This window comes from Lemur catta, chromosome 2, assembly GCF_020740605.2.
Source record: "Lemur catta isolate mLemCat1 chromosome 2, mLemCat1.pri, whole genome shotgun sequence".
In the NCBI taxonomy this organism is placed as follows: Eukaryota; Metazoa; Chordata; class Mammalia; order Primates; family Lemuridae; genus Lemur; species Lemur catta.
This window is the reverse complement of record NC_059129.1, coordinates 55850256-55864443: the sequence shown is the minus strand read 5'-3', so window position 1 is coordinate 55864443 and position 14188 is coordinate 55850256. Positions and strand designations below refer to the sequence as shown.

Here is a 14188-nt window from a genome sequence, read left to right as displayed (position 1 = left end):
AAGAACACAACAAAAAAAGAAAACTAGAGACCAATATCCCTTCCGAATATAGATGTCAAAATTCTCAATAAAATACTAGCAAACTGAATTCAACAGCACATCAAAAAAATAATCCAACAGGACCAAGTGGGCTTCATGCCACAGATGCAAGGATGGTTCGACATACATTAATCAATAAATGTGATTCACCACATAAACAAAAGCAAAAACAAAGACCATATGATCCTCTCAATAGATGCAGAAAAAGCATTTGACAAAATCCAGCACCATTTCATGAAAAAACCTTCAACAAACTAGGCATAGAAAGAATGTATCCCAGATTAACAAAAGCCATATATGACAAACCTGCAGACAACATCATACTGAATGGGGAAAAGTTGAAAGCATTTGCCTAAGAACTGGAACAAAAGGAGGATGCCCACTGTCACCACTTCTATTCAACATAGTGCTGGAAGTCCTAGCCAGAGCAATCAGACAAGAGAAGAATACTCAGGGTAACCAAATCAGGAAAAAAGAGGACAAACTATTGCTCTTCACTGACGATGTAATCTTGTATCTAGAAAACCCTATAGATTCCACCAAGAGTCTCATGGAATTAATAAATAAATTCAGCAAAGTCTCTGGATTCAAAATCCATCCACATAAATCAATAGCATTTCTACATACTAATAATAGTCAATCTGAGAGTCAAGTCAAAGACTCAATACCATGCACTGTAGCTACAAAGAAAATAAAATACCTAGAAATATACTTAACCAAGGAGGTAAAAGATCTCTACAAGAAGAACTACAAAACTCTGAGGAAAGAAATCACAGAGGATACAAACAAATGGAAAAACATAACATGCTCATGGATATATAGAATCAATGTTGTTAAAATGTCCATTCTACCCAAAGTGTTTTACATATTTAATGCCATCTCCATCATATTACCAAAGTCATACTTCACAGATCCAGAAAAAATAATTCCACACTTCATTTGGAACCAGAAAAGAGCCCAAATATCCAAGGCAATCTTAAAGTAAAAGAACAAATCTGGAGGCATCACATTACCAGATTTCAAACTATACTGCAAGGCTATAGTAACCAAAACAGCATGGTGTTGGCACATAAATAGAGACATAGACCAATGGTACAGAACAGAGAACCCAGTTACAAAACCATCTACCTATAATCAACTGATATTTGACAAAGCACACCACAACATACATTGGGATAAAGAAGCCCTATTCAATAATGGTCCTGGGAAAATTGGATAGTCACATGCAGAAGAATGAAACAGAATCCCTATTTCTCACCACTCACAAAAATTAATTCAAGATGGATAAAAGACTTAGATCTAAGGCATGACACCATAAGAATTTTAGAGGAAAGTGTAGGTAAAACTCTTCTAAATATCAGCCTAGGCAAAGAATTTATGACTAAAACCCCAATGTCAATCATGGCAACAACAAAAATTATTAATAATAAATGGGATTTGATTAAACTAAAAAGCTTCTACACAGCTAAGGAAACAATCAACAGAGCAAATAGACAATCTTCAGAATGGGAGAAAATATTCAAGCAACATAGCTGATAAAGGACTAATAACCACAATTTACAAAGAACTCAATCAAGCAAATTAGCAAGGAAAAAACAAACAATCCTATTAAAAAATGGGCAAAAGATATGAACAGAAGCTTCTCAAAAGAAGAAAGACAAATGGCCAATAAACATGAAAAATGGTCAACATCACTAATCATCAGGGAAATGCAAACTAAAACCACAATGAGGTATCACCTTACCCCCGTTAGAATGGCATTTATGAAAAAGTCGAAAAACAATATATGCTGACATGAATGCAAATAGAAAGGAATGCTTATTATACACTGTTGGTGGGACTGCAAATTAGTACATACTCTATGGAAAACAGTATGGAGATTCCTCAAAGAGCTCAAAGTAGACCTACCATTCAATCCAATAATCCCACTATTGGATATTTATGCAAAGAGAAAGAAGACTTTTCATCAAAAAGACACCTGCATTCGAATGTTTATTGGAGACAATTCACAATTGCAAAGATATGGAAGCAACCCAAGTGACCATCAATTCATGAGAGGATTAATAAAATGTGATATATGTATACCATGGAGTACTACTCAGCCAAAAAAAATATGAATTAATATCTTTTGCAATAATCTGGATGGAACTGGAGACCATTCTCTTAAGTGAAGTTTCTCAAGAATGGAAAAACAAAGACCACATGTACTCACCATTAAATTGGGACTAACCAATGAACACACATGCACAGAGGGAAGTAAAACTCAGTGGAAATCAACCGGGGGGAGGAAGAAGGAGGGGAGGAGCAAAAACCTACCTAACAAGTACTATGAACCCTATGTTGGTGACAGGCACACCTTTAGCCAGGACTCAAGCATTACAAAAGTGATCCCTGTAACCTAAAACATTTGTAACTCCTTAATATTTTGAAATTAAAGACAATAAAATACTCAGAAAAAAAAGATAACATCTCCATATTCAGGGTTTTGTGTAGCAGATGACCGAGTTTGCAATTAGTTCTGTTATCTTTGAGATGGTAATAATTTTTGAGCAGGAAACACTATGAGAGTGCTCCTTAAGATTAACCTGTAGAATAAAATGCAGCAGGAAGAAACAGGAAGTAGAAAGATCATTGTCTATTCATTCAATCTGCAAGTATTACTGGGCATCTCCTATATGTTCTATGTGGAGGGTAAAGCAATAAACAAACTAGACACATCCCTGCCTACACAGAATTTCTACTTTTAACAGATTTGGTTAGGCAACAGTCTAAACAAGAAACAAGAGTGGTCTTAATTAGAGTACTAACACTGACAAATGAAATCAAAGCTTTGGTTTTTATTTTAAACTTGAGCTATTTCAGGCCCTAATTGACTAACTTAAATGTATCCTTACACTGTTATCTACTAGAGTATTCATTCTTTCTGTAAAATAAATAAGGAAACTATATTCAAATCATCCTTCTGTGTGGTAAACATCTGTTTGGTTTTGTTTGTTTGTTTGTTTGCCTTTATTTTCATCTTCCCAGAATCTTCTACCTCAGCATCCCTTGTCTCTCTGTGTCCTCGATTGTTTTATGGAGTTGACATCATAGGTATCACATGACCCAACTCTGACCAATCAGAGGGTGACATGTCTCTGGCTACCATAATAGGAACAGGGACCAGCACATGACACAAAAGATCTTGATCAGACCCATCTTTGGCATTTTATAAGGGAGTTCTAGGAAAAGCGGACCTTCCTTTTATCTCTGAGTTCCCTAAAACCCTGGGAAGATGTAAGGACAGAGCTATCTGAGTCCATGCATCACTTCCTCTTTCTCTCAACCCCTAATTTAAGAAGTAAAATGACAATTCCAACATCAAGGTCATGACAAGTTATGTTGAGAATCAATGATAAGGAATGAGACACAAGATGTTTTATTAAACGTCGTTGTTAAAGCAACAATATTAGTGAATTTTTTGTGTTTTAAGAGTTTGGATGTGTTTTTATTATAATGAGGTCATGCATGTGTAAGTGCATTTCAGTGGGTTTTAGTGGGAGCAGCACTATTGTATGCAGGGAATGGTCCATAGCCCTCAGTCTACTGGACCTGTGGAACAGCCAGAATGTGTTTGCCCTGGGAACCCACCTTTGTGGGGTGTGTAACAATGAAACATGGAAAACCTGCCCTAAAGTCTCGGGCTCTAAAATTCCACCCAAGAATTTCAAGGCTCATCTCTGAAAATTAACTGCTGCAGAGAAAAACCTTAACAATATCCATTTTGTTCCACTTTGCCAATAGAGAACCTGGATCCCCAAGAGAAGAATCAAGTGAACCCAAATCTCCTGCATGTCCTGCAGCTTTGCTTTAAGGGTCCTGAACCAAAATTCTCACCTGTGCTTACAAACCGTCAAGGACTAGTGCACCCATGCAGCTCTCCCACTGGGGTGCTTTTCCATCCCTCCACAGAAGCTTACCCAGGAGAAATTTTTATTAATATTTGGTTTGGTCTGTGTGACTTTTGTTTGTAAATGGAAGGGATGCATCCAGGCTCACAGTGAGGGTTTTCTTTTTCTAACTCCCCAAATAAACACGAACTATATAAATAAAGCTTGCTCTAGCAGATGTCTGGGGACTTAACATAGCTCCATCCTTGCTTCTTTAGTGAGTCATATGATGATTTCACAGTATCTCAAGAGCCATTTTCTGTGTGGCTGCCAAAGTCATTGACAAAAAATAGATTAACACTTAGTCCATAATATTTTCTACATTTTACATATTTTCTACTTTTATAGAAGTTTGCAATTGGGAAACAGGAAAGACTTAAAATATTTGCATTATGTTATCCGTTTTAAAAGAACATAGGGGAATTAAATATACCATGGTTTTATAAACACAGAGCGAATGAATCATTGTGATTTTTCTGAGGTTAGAATAAAGCTAAATACTTTAAACTGAAAGACTAAAAACCGGGAATTTAAAGTAGAAAGAGGGATAAAAGGCTAAATCTAAAAGGTACTACAGAATGTTATTTGTGTTTATGTTTTTGACGTGAATATAAAGTTAGTATAAGTCACATTCATTTTCTATAAACTTTTTGTTTCAAAATATACTCCACAAAATATTGGATATTTAAATATTAAAACCATTTTAAGATATACACAAAACAAACATTTTCAAAGCTTTCACATTATGCTCGTTTTTTTCCAGAACTTTCTACTCAGGTTGGAATGTGTTTAATTTTTTCATCAGTCTGTTTCTCACTTTCCTCAGTTCTAAGTGTGTCCTCATTTCTATTTTCCAAAATTTCCTCCCCAGATAAATCCTTAAGCCAGTTCTAACACAGGCACCTGTACCCGTCAACTTGTTCTAGGTTGTTTATTTTTTAAATACTTCACTTTTATCACTGCCTTTTGGGTCACTGGAAAAGCAGGAAAACTTCACATCCTAAATTAGACAGGTTTTGTGGGAGGAAATTCACAGAGTATGTGTTTAGCTTCTACAAAAGAATCACACATCTGCAACCCAGTTCGTTTTGAGTACATCTTGCTGCAGAGGACCAAGGGATATAGGCACTTTCCAGCTCTAGTTCAAGCTGGCATTGTGTCACCAAAGCCATGTTGTCCTTAATTGCTCAATTCCAGTGAATTAACCAATTAAAGCAATAACAGAATAATGTGGTTGAAAGTAAATTCTGCAAGTTATATATGGATCTGCTTTTGGGTCCAAAACATCTGAACCATTCCGGCAGATGAATTTCCTAAGAAGGGAGTTGCTACCCTCTCTCATCGTGCTGAAGTAGGAAGGGATAGCAGGAAAGACACTGGCATGGACACACTCCAGGTCTCTTCATGATACCGGTTATGGTCAGTTCCACTGACCAGTGTGAGTGGGGCGGAGTCCCTGACTTTCTATGAAGAAGCATTTCAGAAGGGGTGCCCAGGTCCTCCCAGCAGGCTTCTTTGCCCAGATGAGAATAAGACTTCAGCTAAGATTTGATGCTGCATGTTACCCTGGATAACGAAATAGATGAGAAGACATGGAATTGACGTGAAAGTAAAGGCTGAAAATAAGGGCCAAACAGATAGAATAATATCCCCATCCATAACGAGACTGAATCACATTCAGAACCATTTAGACTAGAGATAACAAAGACTTTTCAGTGGCCGGGGTGAGATAAGGTCACCGGGAGAGATCACCACATTGTGCACCAAGTGAACAGGAAGGAAGAGGGTCCTGCCTGCTTCAAGACAGTGTGCAAATGACAGGAGCATAGGGATGATAAGATTTGGTTTTTCTATCTTGGCCCTACCTAGCAAGGACATGGATTTTCTCCCAACCAGTAGGAAAAATTATATTCAAAGATAGTGATGAGGTAGTAAATGCCAGCTATGAGACTACTACCTTCTACACGTGGGATCACCTAAAACTAAGTGATACTATCAATGGCAAGTAGGGAACTTGACAACTGTGACCTATCTCCTTTGGCCTTCAAGTCCCTCAGATGTAAATATAAAAGTAACGGTGGTGTCACTTAGCTTTCACACTGCCTTTTCAGAAATCAAGCAATCAACAACTTTAAGCATGTCTAGTCTGAATTTCTTCCTTCCTTCTATTTCATCCACAGAATGACAATTAAAGCCAACAGTCCTAGACCCTCATCCATAAACTCGTAAAGAAAAAATTTCTGAGATCTTTGGTACACCTACCCCGTGTTAGCCCTGGTTGTGATCCAAGCAAAAGATATGAATTCATACTTAAAAAAAGAAGAATTCCACACTTCCCAGTTGCAATTTTCTCAAATCTTAAAATACCACTACTCTGTAAACAAGCAAAAGCTGCAACTGAAAAGAGAGGAGGCAAATTAGGTCATGTCACTCTGTGCATCTGTGTTTTAGGATTTGGGTCCAAAATTAAACACAACATCCCCCAACTAGGCAGTAACTGGCTTAAAGAACAGAAAATGATTTACAAGTATCTGGTTCAACAAAACAGGGGAGACTTCACTGTTCATCATAGAGACAGACCCTTGAGATGCAGATGTGCTGCTTGGAGAAGAACAAATACTCAGGTCGAGACGCCAGATGGCTTTAGTAATAAGAGCTATTGCCACAGACATTTAAATAACTGAACCAATCTAGCCATTTTCATAGACCCTCAGCGTTTCAGAAGGTAACAAAGATATCATTTAATTTCCTTCCCCCACTTCCTTTCACAGATGAGAAAACTAAGGCCCAGAGAGATTACATGGTTTTCCCTAGGTGAATTAATCAAAATTGTGAGTTGCAAGCAATAGAAATTGACTTTGTCTGAGTGAGGCAAAAAGAGAATTTATTTAAAGGATATTGGTTAATACAGTGCATCCCTGCAGAATGCTGCACTTAGAATTGAGACCAAGCAGAGAGAAATGATACCCAAAACTATGACGGTGAACTGGTTCTGATGCAGAAACCATTGCTGCTGCAGCCATGGCCTCAGGAGAGAACTCCCTGCCCCTTGATCCGGGTGTCACTAGTTCCTGAGACAGGCTGATAGCCGGTGCCTGGGGTCCACAGCTGTGCTCTAGCTGCAGGGCAATCCTGGGAAATGAATGTCAGGGCTTTTCAGTATCTTTTAAATCAAGAGACACATGGCTCCTCCTCCCACTCCCAACTGGGCATAAAATGCTGGAAATTCCTTAGGCACTGAAAGGATTCAACAACTGGCAGCCAAAATAAACAACAAACACCAACTACGTGAGATCTTTCAGTGAGCTAGTGGCAAAAATGGGATTGATCTCTAGTTTGAAATGCTTTTCAGTATTATGTTTCTCTGAAAGTGTCTTCCTTCCTTCAACAGATACGTCATACTTACTATGTATGAGGCATTATGTTAGGTCCCAGGACACGAAATGAACAAACAGACATGGTTGTCACTCCCTGCGCCCCATGGGCTTTACTAATCAGTGGTAAAGATAGATATTGAACAAATAATCACACAAATAAGTATGTAATTCTAAATTAATTAAAAATTGTGACAAGTTCCAGGAAGAAAATATAAAGACTGCAAAGAAACACTATATAGGAAGAATGGAATCCAATTTTGGAAAAGCTTCTCTGGGTAGTGACATTTCAGCTAAGAATAAACTAAGAAGAACAAAGAGTGGCAATTAATTAATTTGGTTTTTTTTTAACAAAAAAAAAAGCAGCATAGTCCAGCTTTCCCACAAACTGCCCTTAGAGTCCATACAGGGGGTCCTCTGAATCTGACCCCCAGTGATAACATTGGATGAACAATAAAAGAGAGGAGTCAGCTGAGGGAAGCAGAACTTTAGGCTAAAGAGTTTTAAAAAGGCTTCACAATCAGTGTGAAAGAGTAAAGTGAAACAAAATGCCCCATTGGATATAAATGGAACAGAGGCTCTCAAGCCAGGAGTCAGGGAACCTCTTAACATTCATCAAGGTAATTCCATTACGTTAGTTTATCCAGTTGTGTATTTGTTCCAGCAATATTGATTAAGCACCTAGCAGGTGCCAGGCTACAGGGTGCAGTGGCAAACAGGACCTGCAGCCCTGCCCTCACCTGGCTTACTGTCTGCCAAAAAAGAGTTAAAAACATATGACTTAGTTAAGTGTGGCAAGTATCACTAAAGGTAATGTTCCAAGTGCTTTGGTGGCCCATAACAGGGGGCCATGAACTAACCAGAGGGGATCAGAAAGGCTTTCTAGTCTAAATAAGGGACACTAAGAGAAACCCAGGTACCCACAGCATCTAACTGGAGGCCTGGAGCATTACAGGTGATCAAAGTGTGTTTAATGAATGACGATGAAGTGCCAACATGGAGGGTATAATCATATTTGGAAAAATTAATCCATGCTTCTGGGATTGCCTTCCTGTCACTCCACCATTCCCCTCATTAAATCAGCAGCAGGAGTGTTCGCTGTACTGTGTGAAGACTTTTACAAGCAAAAATACCCAAAGAAGTAAAACATTCATTTCTCAGCTTCTGAGTTTCAAAACAGAAATGCAAAAATAGGAGAGAAAATAGTTACAAGAAAGGGTTTTGAATATGGAAAAGATGACTTTAGGCATCCACAGCCAGAGGCCCAAGGGACCTGGGGCATTAAAATTACTATGTGAATAATTTAGAGAATGCACGTAAAAATGAGCCAGCTTTCCCATCCCAGAGTAGGTAAAGGGCCTACAGCCCAAAGGCAAAGGGGAACATCAGAGGAGACAGTAACTGACTTTGAGAAGGTGCCCTGAACCTACCCCATTGAGCTGAGCACCAAGAGCCATGGATGGGGGCAGGGGAACAACAAAACCCTCAATACATTTGGGGATATGAAAGCAGAAAACTTCCACCTTACTTCTCAGGGTCCCAGCCAAGCACCCAAAATCCACCTGATGGGTTGCTTTAGAAAGATGGGGAAATAGCTTGCAGTGCTGACCAGCCTATAGTTGGAACAATAAAGACGCAAAGTAACCCATGACAACCATAACTAAGACCAGAAGGGACCTTAAATATCTCAGTAATGTCAAGGTCAATGAGTGACAGCAACCAGACCAGGGGCCCCCATCCCTTAGCACCATGACATTATGAAATCTTCCCTGAAATTTTAGGTAGTCCCAGGAAGAGGAGAGACATTTCTGTTTCAACTGAATTTATCCTGATTATTCAATATGAAATTTGTGTTACAAAATCAAATGCAGGCATAGAAATGAGATTATGTTGGATCACAGAAATATAAAGATTATCATATATATTTTATATATATTGCACATCTCTGTTTTGTAGTTGTGAAATTTCAGGCTGCTACAAAAGTCTAGCAAAACTGTCATTTTTTTTTTCAATTAATTAGATGGAAGCTACAAAGTAGAAAAATGTTTATGGATGGAATGCCAGATTCTAACCTGACAAGATCAGACTGACAGATTGCAGGCTCCAATAATAACCCAGGTAGAAATACTTAGAGTACACAGAAAACTAAGTAATTTTGATCCCAGAATTCAGAAAGGCAACCTTTAAGTAATAAGCTTTTAGATCAGGCTGTTCTGAAAATCAGAAGCACCAAGAGAACAAGCAAATTGACAAACCTGAGCAGTAAACAGAGGGGAAGGTTTCTAAGACTACAAAAAGGCCCAGTGTGAGGTTGTTTCTACTTATTTTTACTCAGTAGGAAAAATCAAGGGCAAAATTTAGTAGTAACTGAAAATGGTTTAGATTTAGTATAGAAGATGTCACAATAGTTGTGTTTATTTTCAATATGGGTTGAATTTTGATGAAATTTTTTGCAGAAATATTAATAATTAGAAACATTTCATCTTTAGGTTATTTTAATATATATTTCATAATATAAATGAAATACAGATGTATCATAAAATATTAAAGAATATTATATAATGTCATTTTGTATATAAGCTAAAAGAATATACATATATATAACAAAATTATACATATGTATGCCTACACATCATTTAGTAATTAGTGCAGTTACCTTGGTCAGTTTCATTTCCAGCACGTGGCTGCTATGGATCCGACTGTCGAAATGAGCTATTTCTTTGGAAGAGGACTTAACCTTGGCAATGATCTTTACGTAGGAGAACACGATCACAGCCGTTGGGAGCAAGAGGCAGAAGAAGAGGATGTTCAGGATGAAAACCTGGCCCCCTACCGAGGCCTGGGCGAGCCACCAGTCCAGGGTGCAGGAGGTTCCGAAGGGCTCAGGTGCGTAGTCCCCCAGACCTACCAAGGGCATGGTGGTCCAGAAGGAAGCATAGGCCCAGATGAGCGCCAGGCAGATGTAGGCGTGCTTTCTTTTCAGCCAAACCCCTGGAGGCGGAAGAAAAGCATTACCCAGATGTAATCTGCCCTGCACCCAAATACCTCCCCTCGATATGACAAAGTCCACCTCCAAAGATTTATTCCATGGAATTCTGGGAGAGGTGGGCAGATAACTGAAGCCTGAGGGGGAATGGAGTAAAGGTCGGGGGGTTCCAGAGCTTGGGCCATTCTCTAGGAGAATAAAATTTGAGGTGATTTCACAGGGAATGTTTTCTCTGGGCATCTGGGAGCTTTGGGAGCAAGAAGTGACCAAAGCTGGGAAAAGGGGACAGTAAAAAGATGAGAGGATGCTGAAGACAATGGAGGATCGTGGAAGAACGTCTCAAAGGCATGTGTTAGTGGATCATCCAAGGGAGAATCCTTCAGGGGCGGTGAGAAGTCATGAAACGTTGCTTGTGTCTTTAAAATACCCGTCTTCCTAAAAGCTTTTGTGTCTCTAATCTCATCTGTCTTTCTAAGAGCGTGCTGAGCAGGGGTTGGAAGCTCTTGTGCGTGACCCTGCAGTGTGAGGTTAAAGTGGTTGACTGTGCTTGATGACTTGGGGAGCAGATTTTGAATCTTCAAAGGTTATTCACACAACAGTCGCCCTCACACAGCCGTAGCAGGAGAGGTAGAGAAGCTAAGTAGGTTGCGTCATGTTCTGAAACAGTAATTCGGTGAAGATATTTTCAGGAAGACAAAAAATGAGCTCCGTTTTTCAGCACTAGTTTCTGTTAACCAAAAGAGAGTTCCAAGAGGAAGAAATAGTGCAGTCGTCTGAGAAAAGCGGTAAAGTACTAGTGATCATTTTCCCAAGTTCAACACAACCACCAAAGACAGGTCGGCCTGATTCAGTGCATCAGCCTCCACGGGAAATTACTAATACCTCCACACCTCACTCATCACCTTCAACGAAGAGGGCCGAGGAAGGGACTCCTTACTGCATTGCTTTTATATTAGCAGAGAAGAAATATCAAAATGTATTCAATACAAGCTAAATGATTTCTTCAACATAGACTCAGGACCTGCCTTTGCTTAGCACAGTGTGAGGTCTGGGATGTCAATAAGGCCTAATTCTTCTGTGTCTGGTATTTGACCTTGTCCATGTCATCTTTCTAGACATTCAGTGTTCTTAGCAGTAAAATGGAGGAAATAAGAATATACTGCTTACAGGTTTTGGTAAGTGTATAAAATAAAATAAGGGGATTGCTGTGCAAACTAAGAAGCACTACATTAACATGAACTTTTACTCTTGTGTAAGTTTATCTCATTTATTTTAGCACTAACAAGAAATAGAAGAGATTGTTTCTATACCCTATTGTCTCCATTTTTTTTTTTCAAATACATGGTGTTTTGTTTCATGAAATGCAAACTTTTCAAACTCAACCATACAGGGATAGCAATCATGTAGCCACAATATATATCAGCTCTTGGTTATCCATTATAACGGATGTAACTAACATTGGCACGGGTAATCACATTTATTTACGGGGATGTGCATAGGTATACGTATAAGCATTTATGGTTAGGGTTACTTGTGAGGTGTTTTATACTTACATTCGAGTATGGTGAAAGGCTGTCAAGTACAGGAGGGAGTAGATTAGTAGATTGGTTCTGTGTTGCTCCAGAAGTCAGAACTAGGACCAATGGGTGGAGGTTACTGGGAGGCAGTTTTGTCTTAATATAAGGAATAACATTGTAACAACGAAAGCAGACCAATCAGAGAATGGGCTGCCTTGTGCAGTAGTAAGCTCCCCGTCACTGGTCCCTGGAATTATTCAAGAAGAGGCCAAGTGCTCGTCTCTCAGGTATGCCTTAAAACAGTTTACCACATTACATGGGAGAAAGGTCTACATGTCCCCAAGCAACCTTCTAATTCCAACAGTCTAGAACACTGTGTGGAGGGTTTAATGGTGCATCAGACTAAATGATGAAACTATACTACTGAGATACAACCTTAGAAGAAGCTGGAAAATTTATACAGTTCCCACATGGAGTTACACCCTGCAATGATTCTGGCAGTAGACAGCATCATCTCCTTAATGCACACAAAGCCTGAACTCAAGAAAACATTTAAAAACAGAGGCATCAAGATTTAGCATTCCTCAAACACTCCCAGGAAGTTTAACTTTTTGCCTTCCCAGCTATAAAATGTATAGTTAAATTTGAAATCTAGTTGGTATGACCAAAAATAAGTCTATGAAAGAACTAGACTCTGATGTCATCCAGAATATGTATAATTGTATATTTTTTATCTTATTGAAAATTTTGATCCAAGCTATTTCTATTGGAAGTTTTAAATGTTTAAAAATGGAGATGTAAATTAAAAAAAAAAAAAAAAGAGAGAGAGTGCTAGATCATGAAGAGGATGATTCACGACCGCCCCCCGCGTCCGTGCATGGCTTCCTTGGCATTTGGAAACTGTAAATTTTAAAAGAGAGTGTCAGGTCGACTCGATTTTTCCCACCTCAGTCTCCAGGCCATACTGTGACCCCAGCCACTCTAACTGACAGATTGCCAATCAAAGGAGCTTTATCTAGGTGGAGTCAATACCATTAGTATTCCTTGGATGTGTCTGGTTCTCGGTATTAAACTTAAAGGCCCAAATGTATGTCTTTCAGGTTCAATAAATTCCCAGAGCCCCAGGAAGCAAAAGTACTAAAAATTATTTTTAACGAGTTAAAGGTCTAATCATTTAAAAAGAAAATTCTTGGGCTCTGAAAACTTACTGCCGGCTCACCCCTACTAGTTCTCTCAGTCACTCATCTTTCCACCTACTATTACCACAAAAACATGTTGAGTGCTGTTTCTATGTGTGTGTCCTTTCCTGCAGGCACAGCTACATGACTCTCTAATTTGGAGGTGAACTTTTTGGAATTCCTCATCTCTGAAATCACAGGGAGTCTGAGTCCTAAAGGAGAATCATAAACAGCTTTTCTTATAATCACACTTAGTATGTTGGGAATCAGCTAAACATCTTTGCATGGCAAAACATGGTGGAAGCTTACACACTGTGCATAAGAAAATGATACTTTTAAAAATCATTGTAGCCAAACACTGGACGTTACTCTACAAGTAGTATTAAAAGAAACTACTTTGACATAGGTTCAAATCCTTAAACACATATTAGAACAAGACAGGCTATCATAGAAATACTCTTGATCTCTGAGTTTATTAATCATCTTTATTTATTACCTGTGTAAAGTATGTACAGCTCTGACACTCAATCCACCTAGCTTTGACTATCAGGGAATGAGAAACCTGCCAACTTACCATAAGATAAATAGCAGATTTTCAGGTATCGATCCAGGCTAACAGCAGTCATGGTGATGAGGCTTCCACAGCCAAAGAAAAATCCCGCCCATCCATACCAGCGGCAGCCAATCCAGCCAAACACCCAGCGGTGGCAGAAACAAGAAATGATGGTGAAGGGCTTACCTACAACTAGAGCACCAAGCAAGTTGTCAAGGGAAGTTTGTTCCCTCCAGGTAAAATTGCCCCACCCACCTCAACTCACCCGACCTCTCCTCCCCTGTGGGTACATGTGACACACACATGCCCTTGATTACACAGAATTTCCAGATTAATAAAATTCTGGCAGTTATCTTTGAATAAACTGAGTTTGAAGCTACCCAGAGAGGTTTTCAATCATCATAATAGACAAAGATATTGAAAGGGTATAAAAAGATATTTTTTAAAGTAATTACACTATTAAGAACTGCCTAAAAGAGACCCAGCTTCAGGGAGTACAGTGGGCAGTGACAACAATCTGGTCATTTCTAATGTTTTATTAAAGCTATTCATTTGAAAGTTAAAAGAAGGGGCAACATATCCACAGTGGAATCTCTGACAGAAAATTTTTTC

General features: G+C 38.9%; 1 protein-coding gene across 1 annotated transcript in view; it reads right to left on the bottom strand.

Annotated features, from left to right (window-relative positions):
- OPN5 (opsin 5) overlaps nt 1-14188 on the bottom strand; it is a 45812-nt gene that overhangs the window by 22040 nt on the left and 9584 nt on the right. The window contains exons 3-4 of the mRNA XM_045542134.1: nt 13598-13768; nt 9999-10333 (exon numbers count right to left, since the gene is read on the bottom strand). Of these exons, the coding sequence (XP_045398090.1) occupies nt 9999-10333; nt 13598-13768 (506 nt within the window). The remainder of the gene's footprint in view (nt 1-9998; nt 10334-13597; nt 13769-14188) is intronic.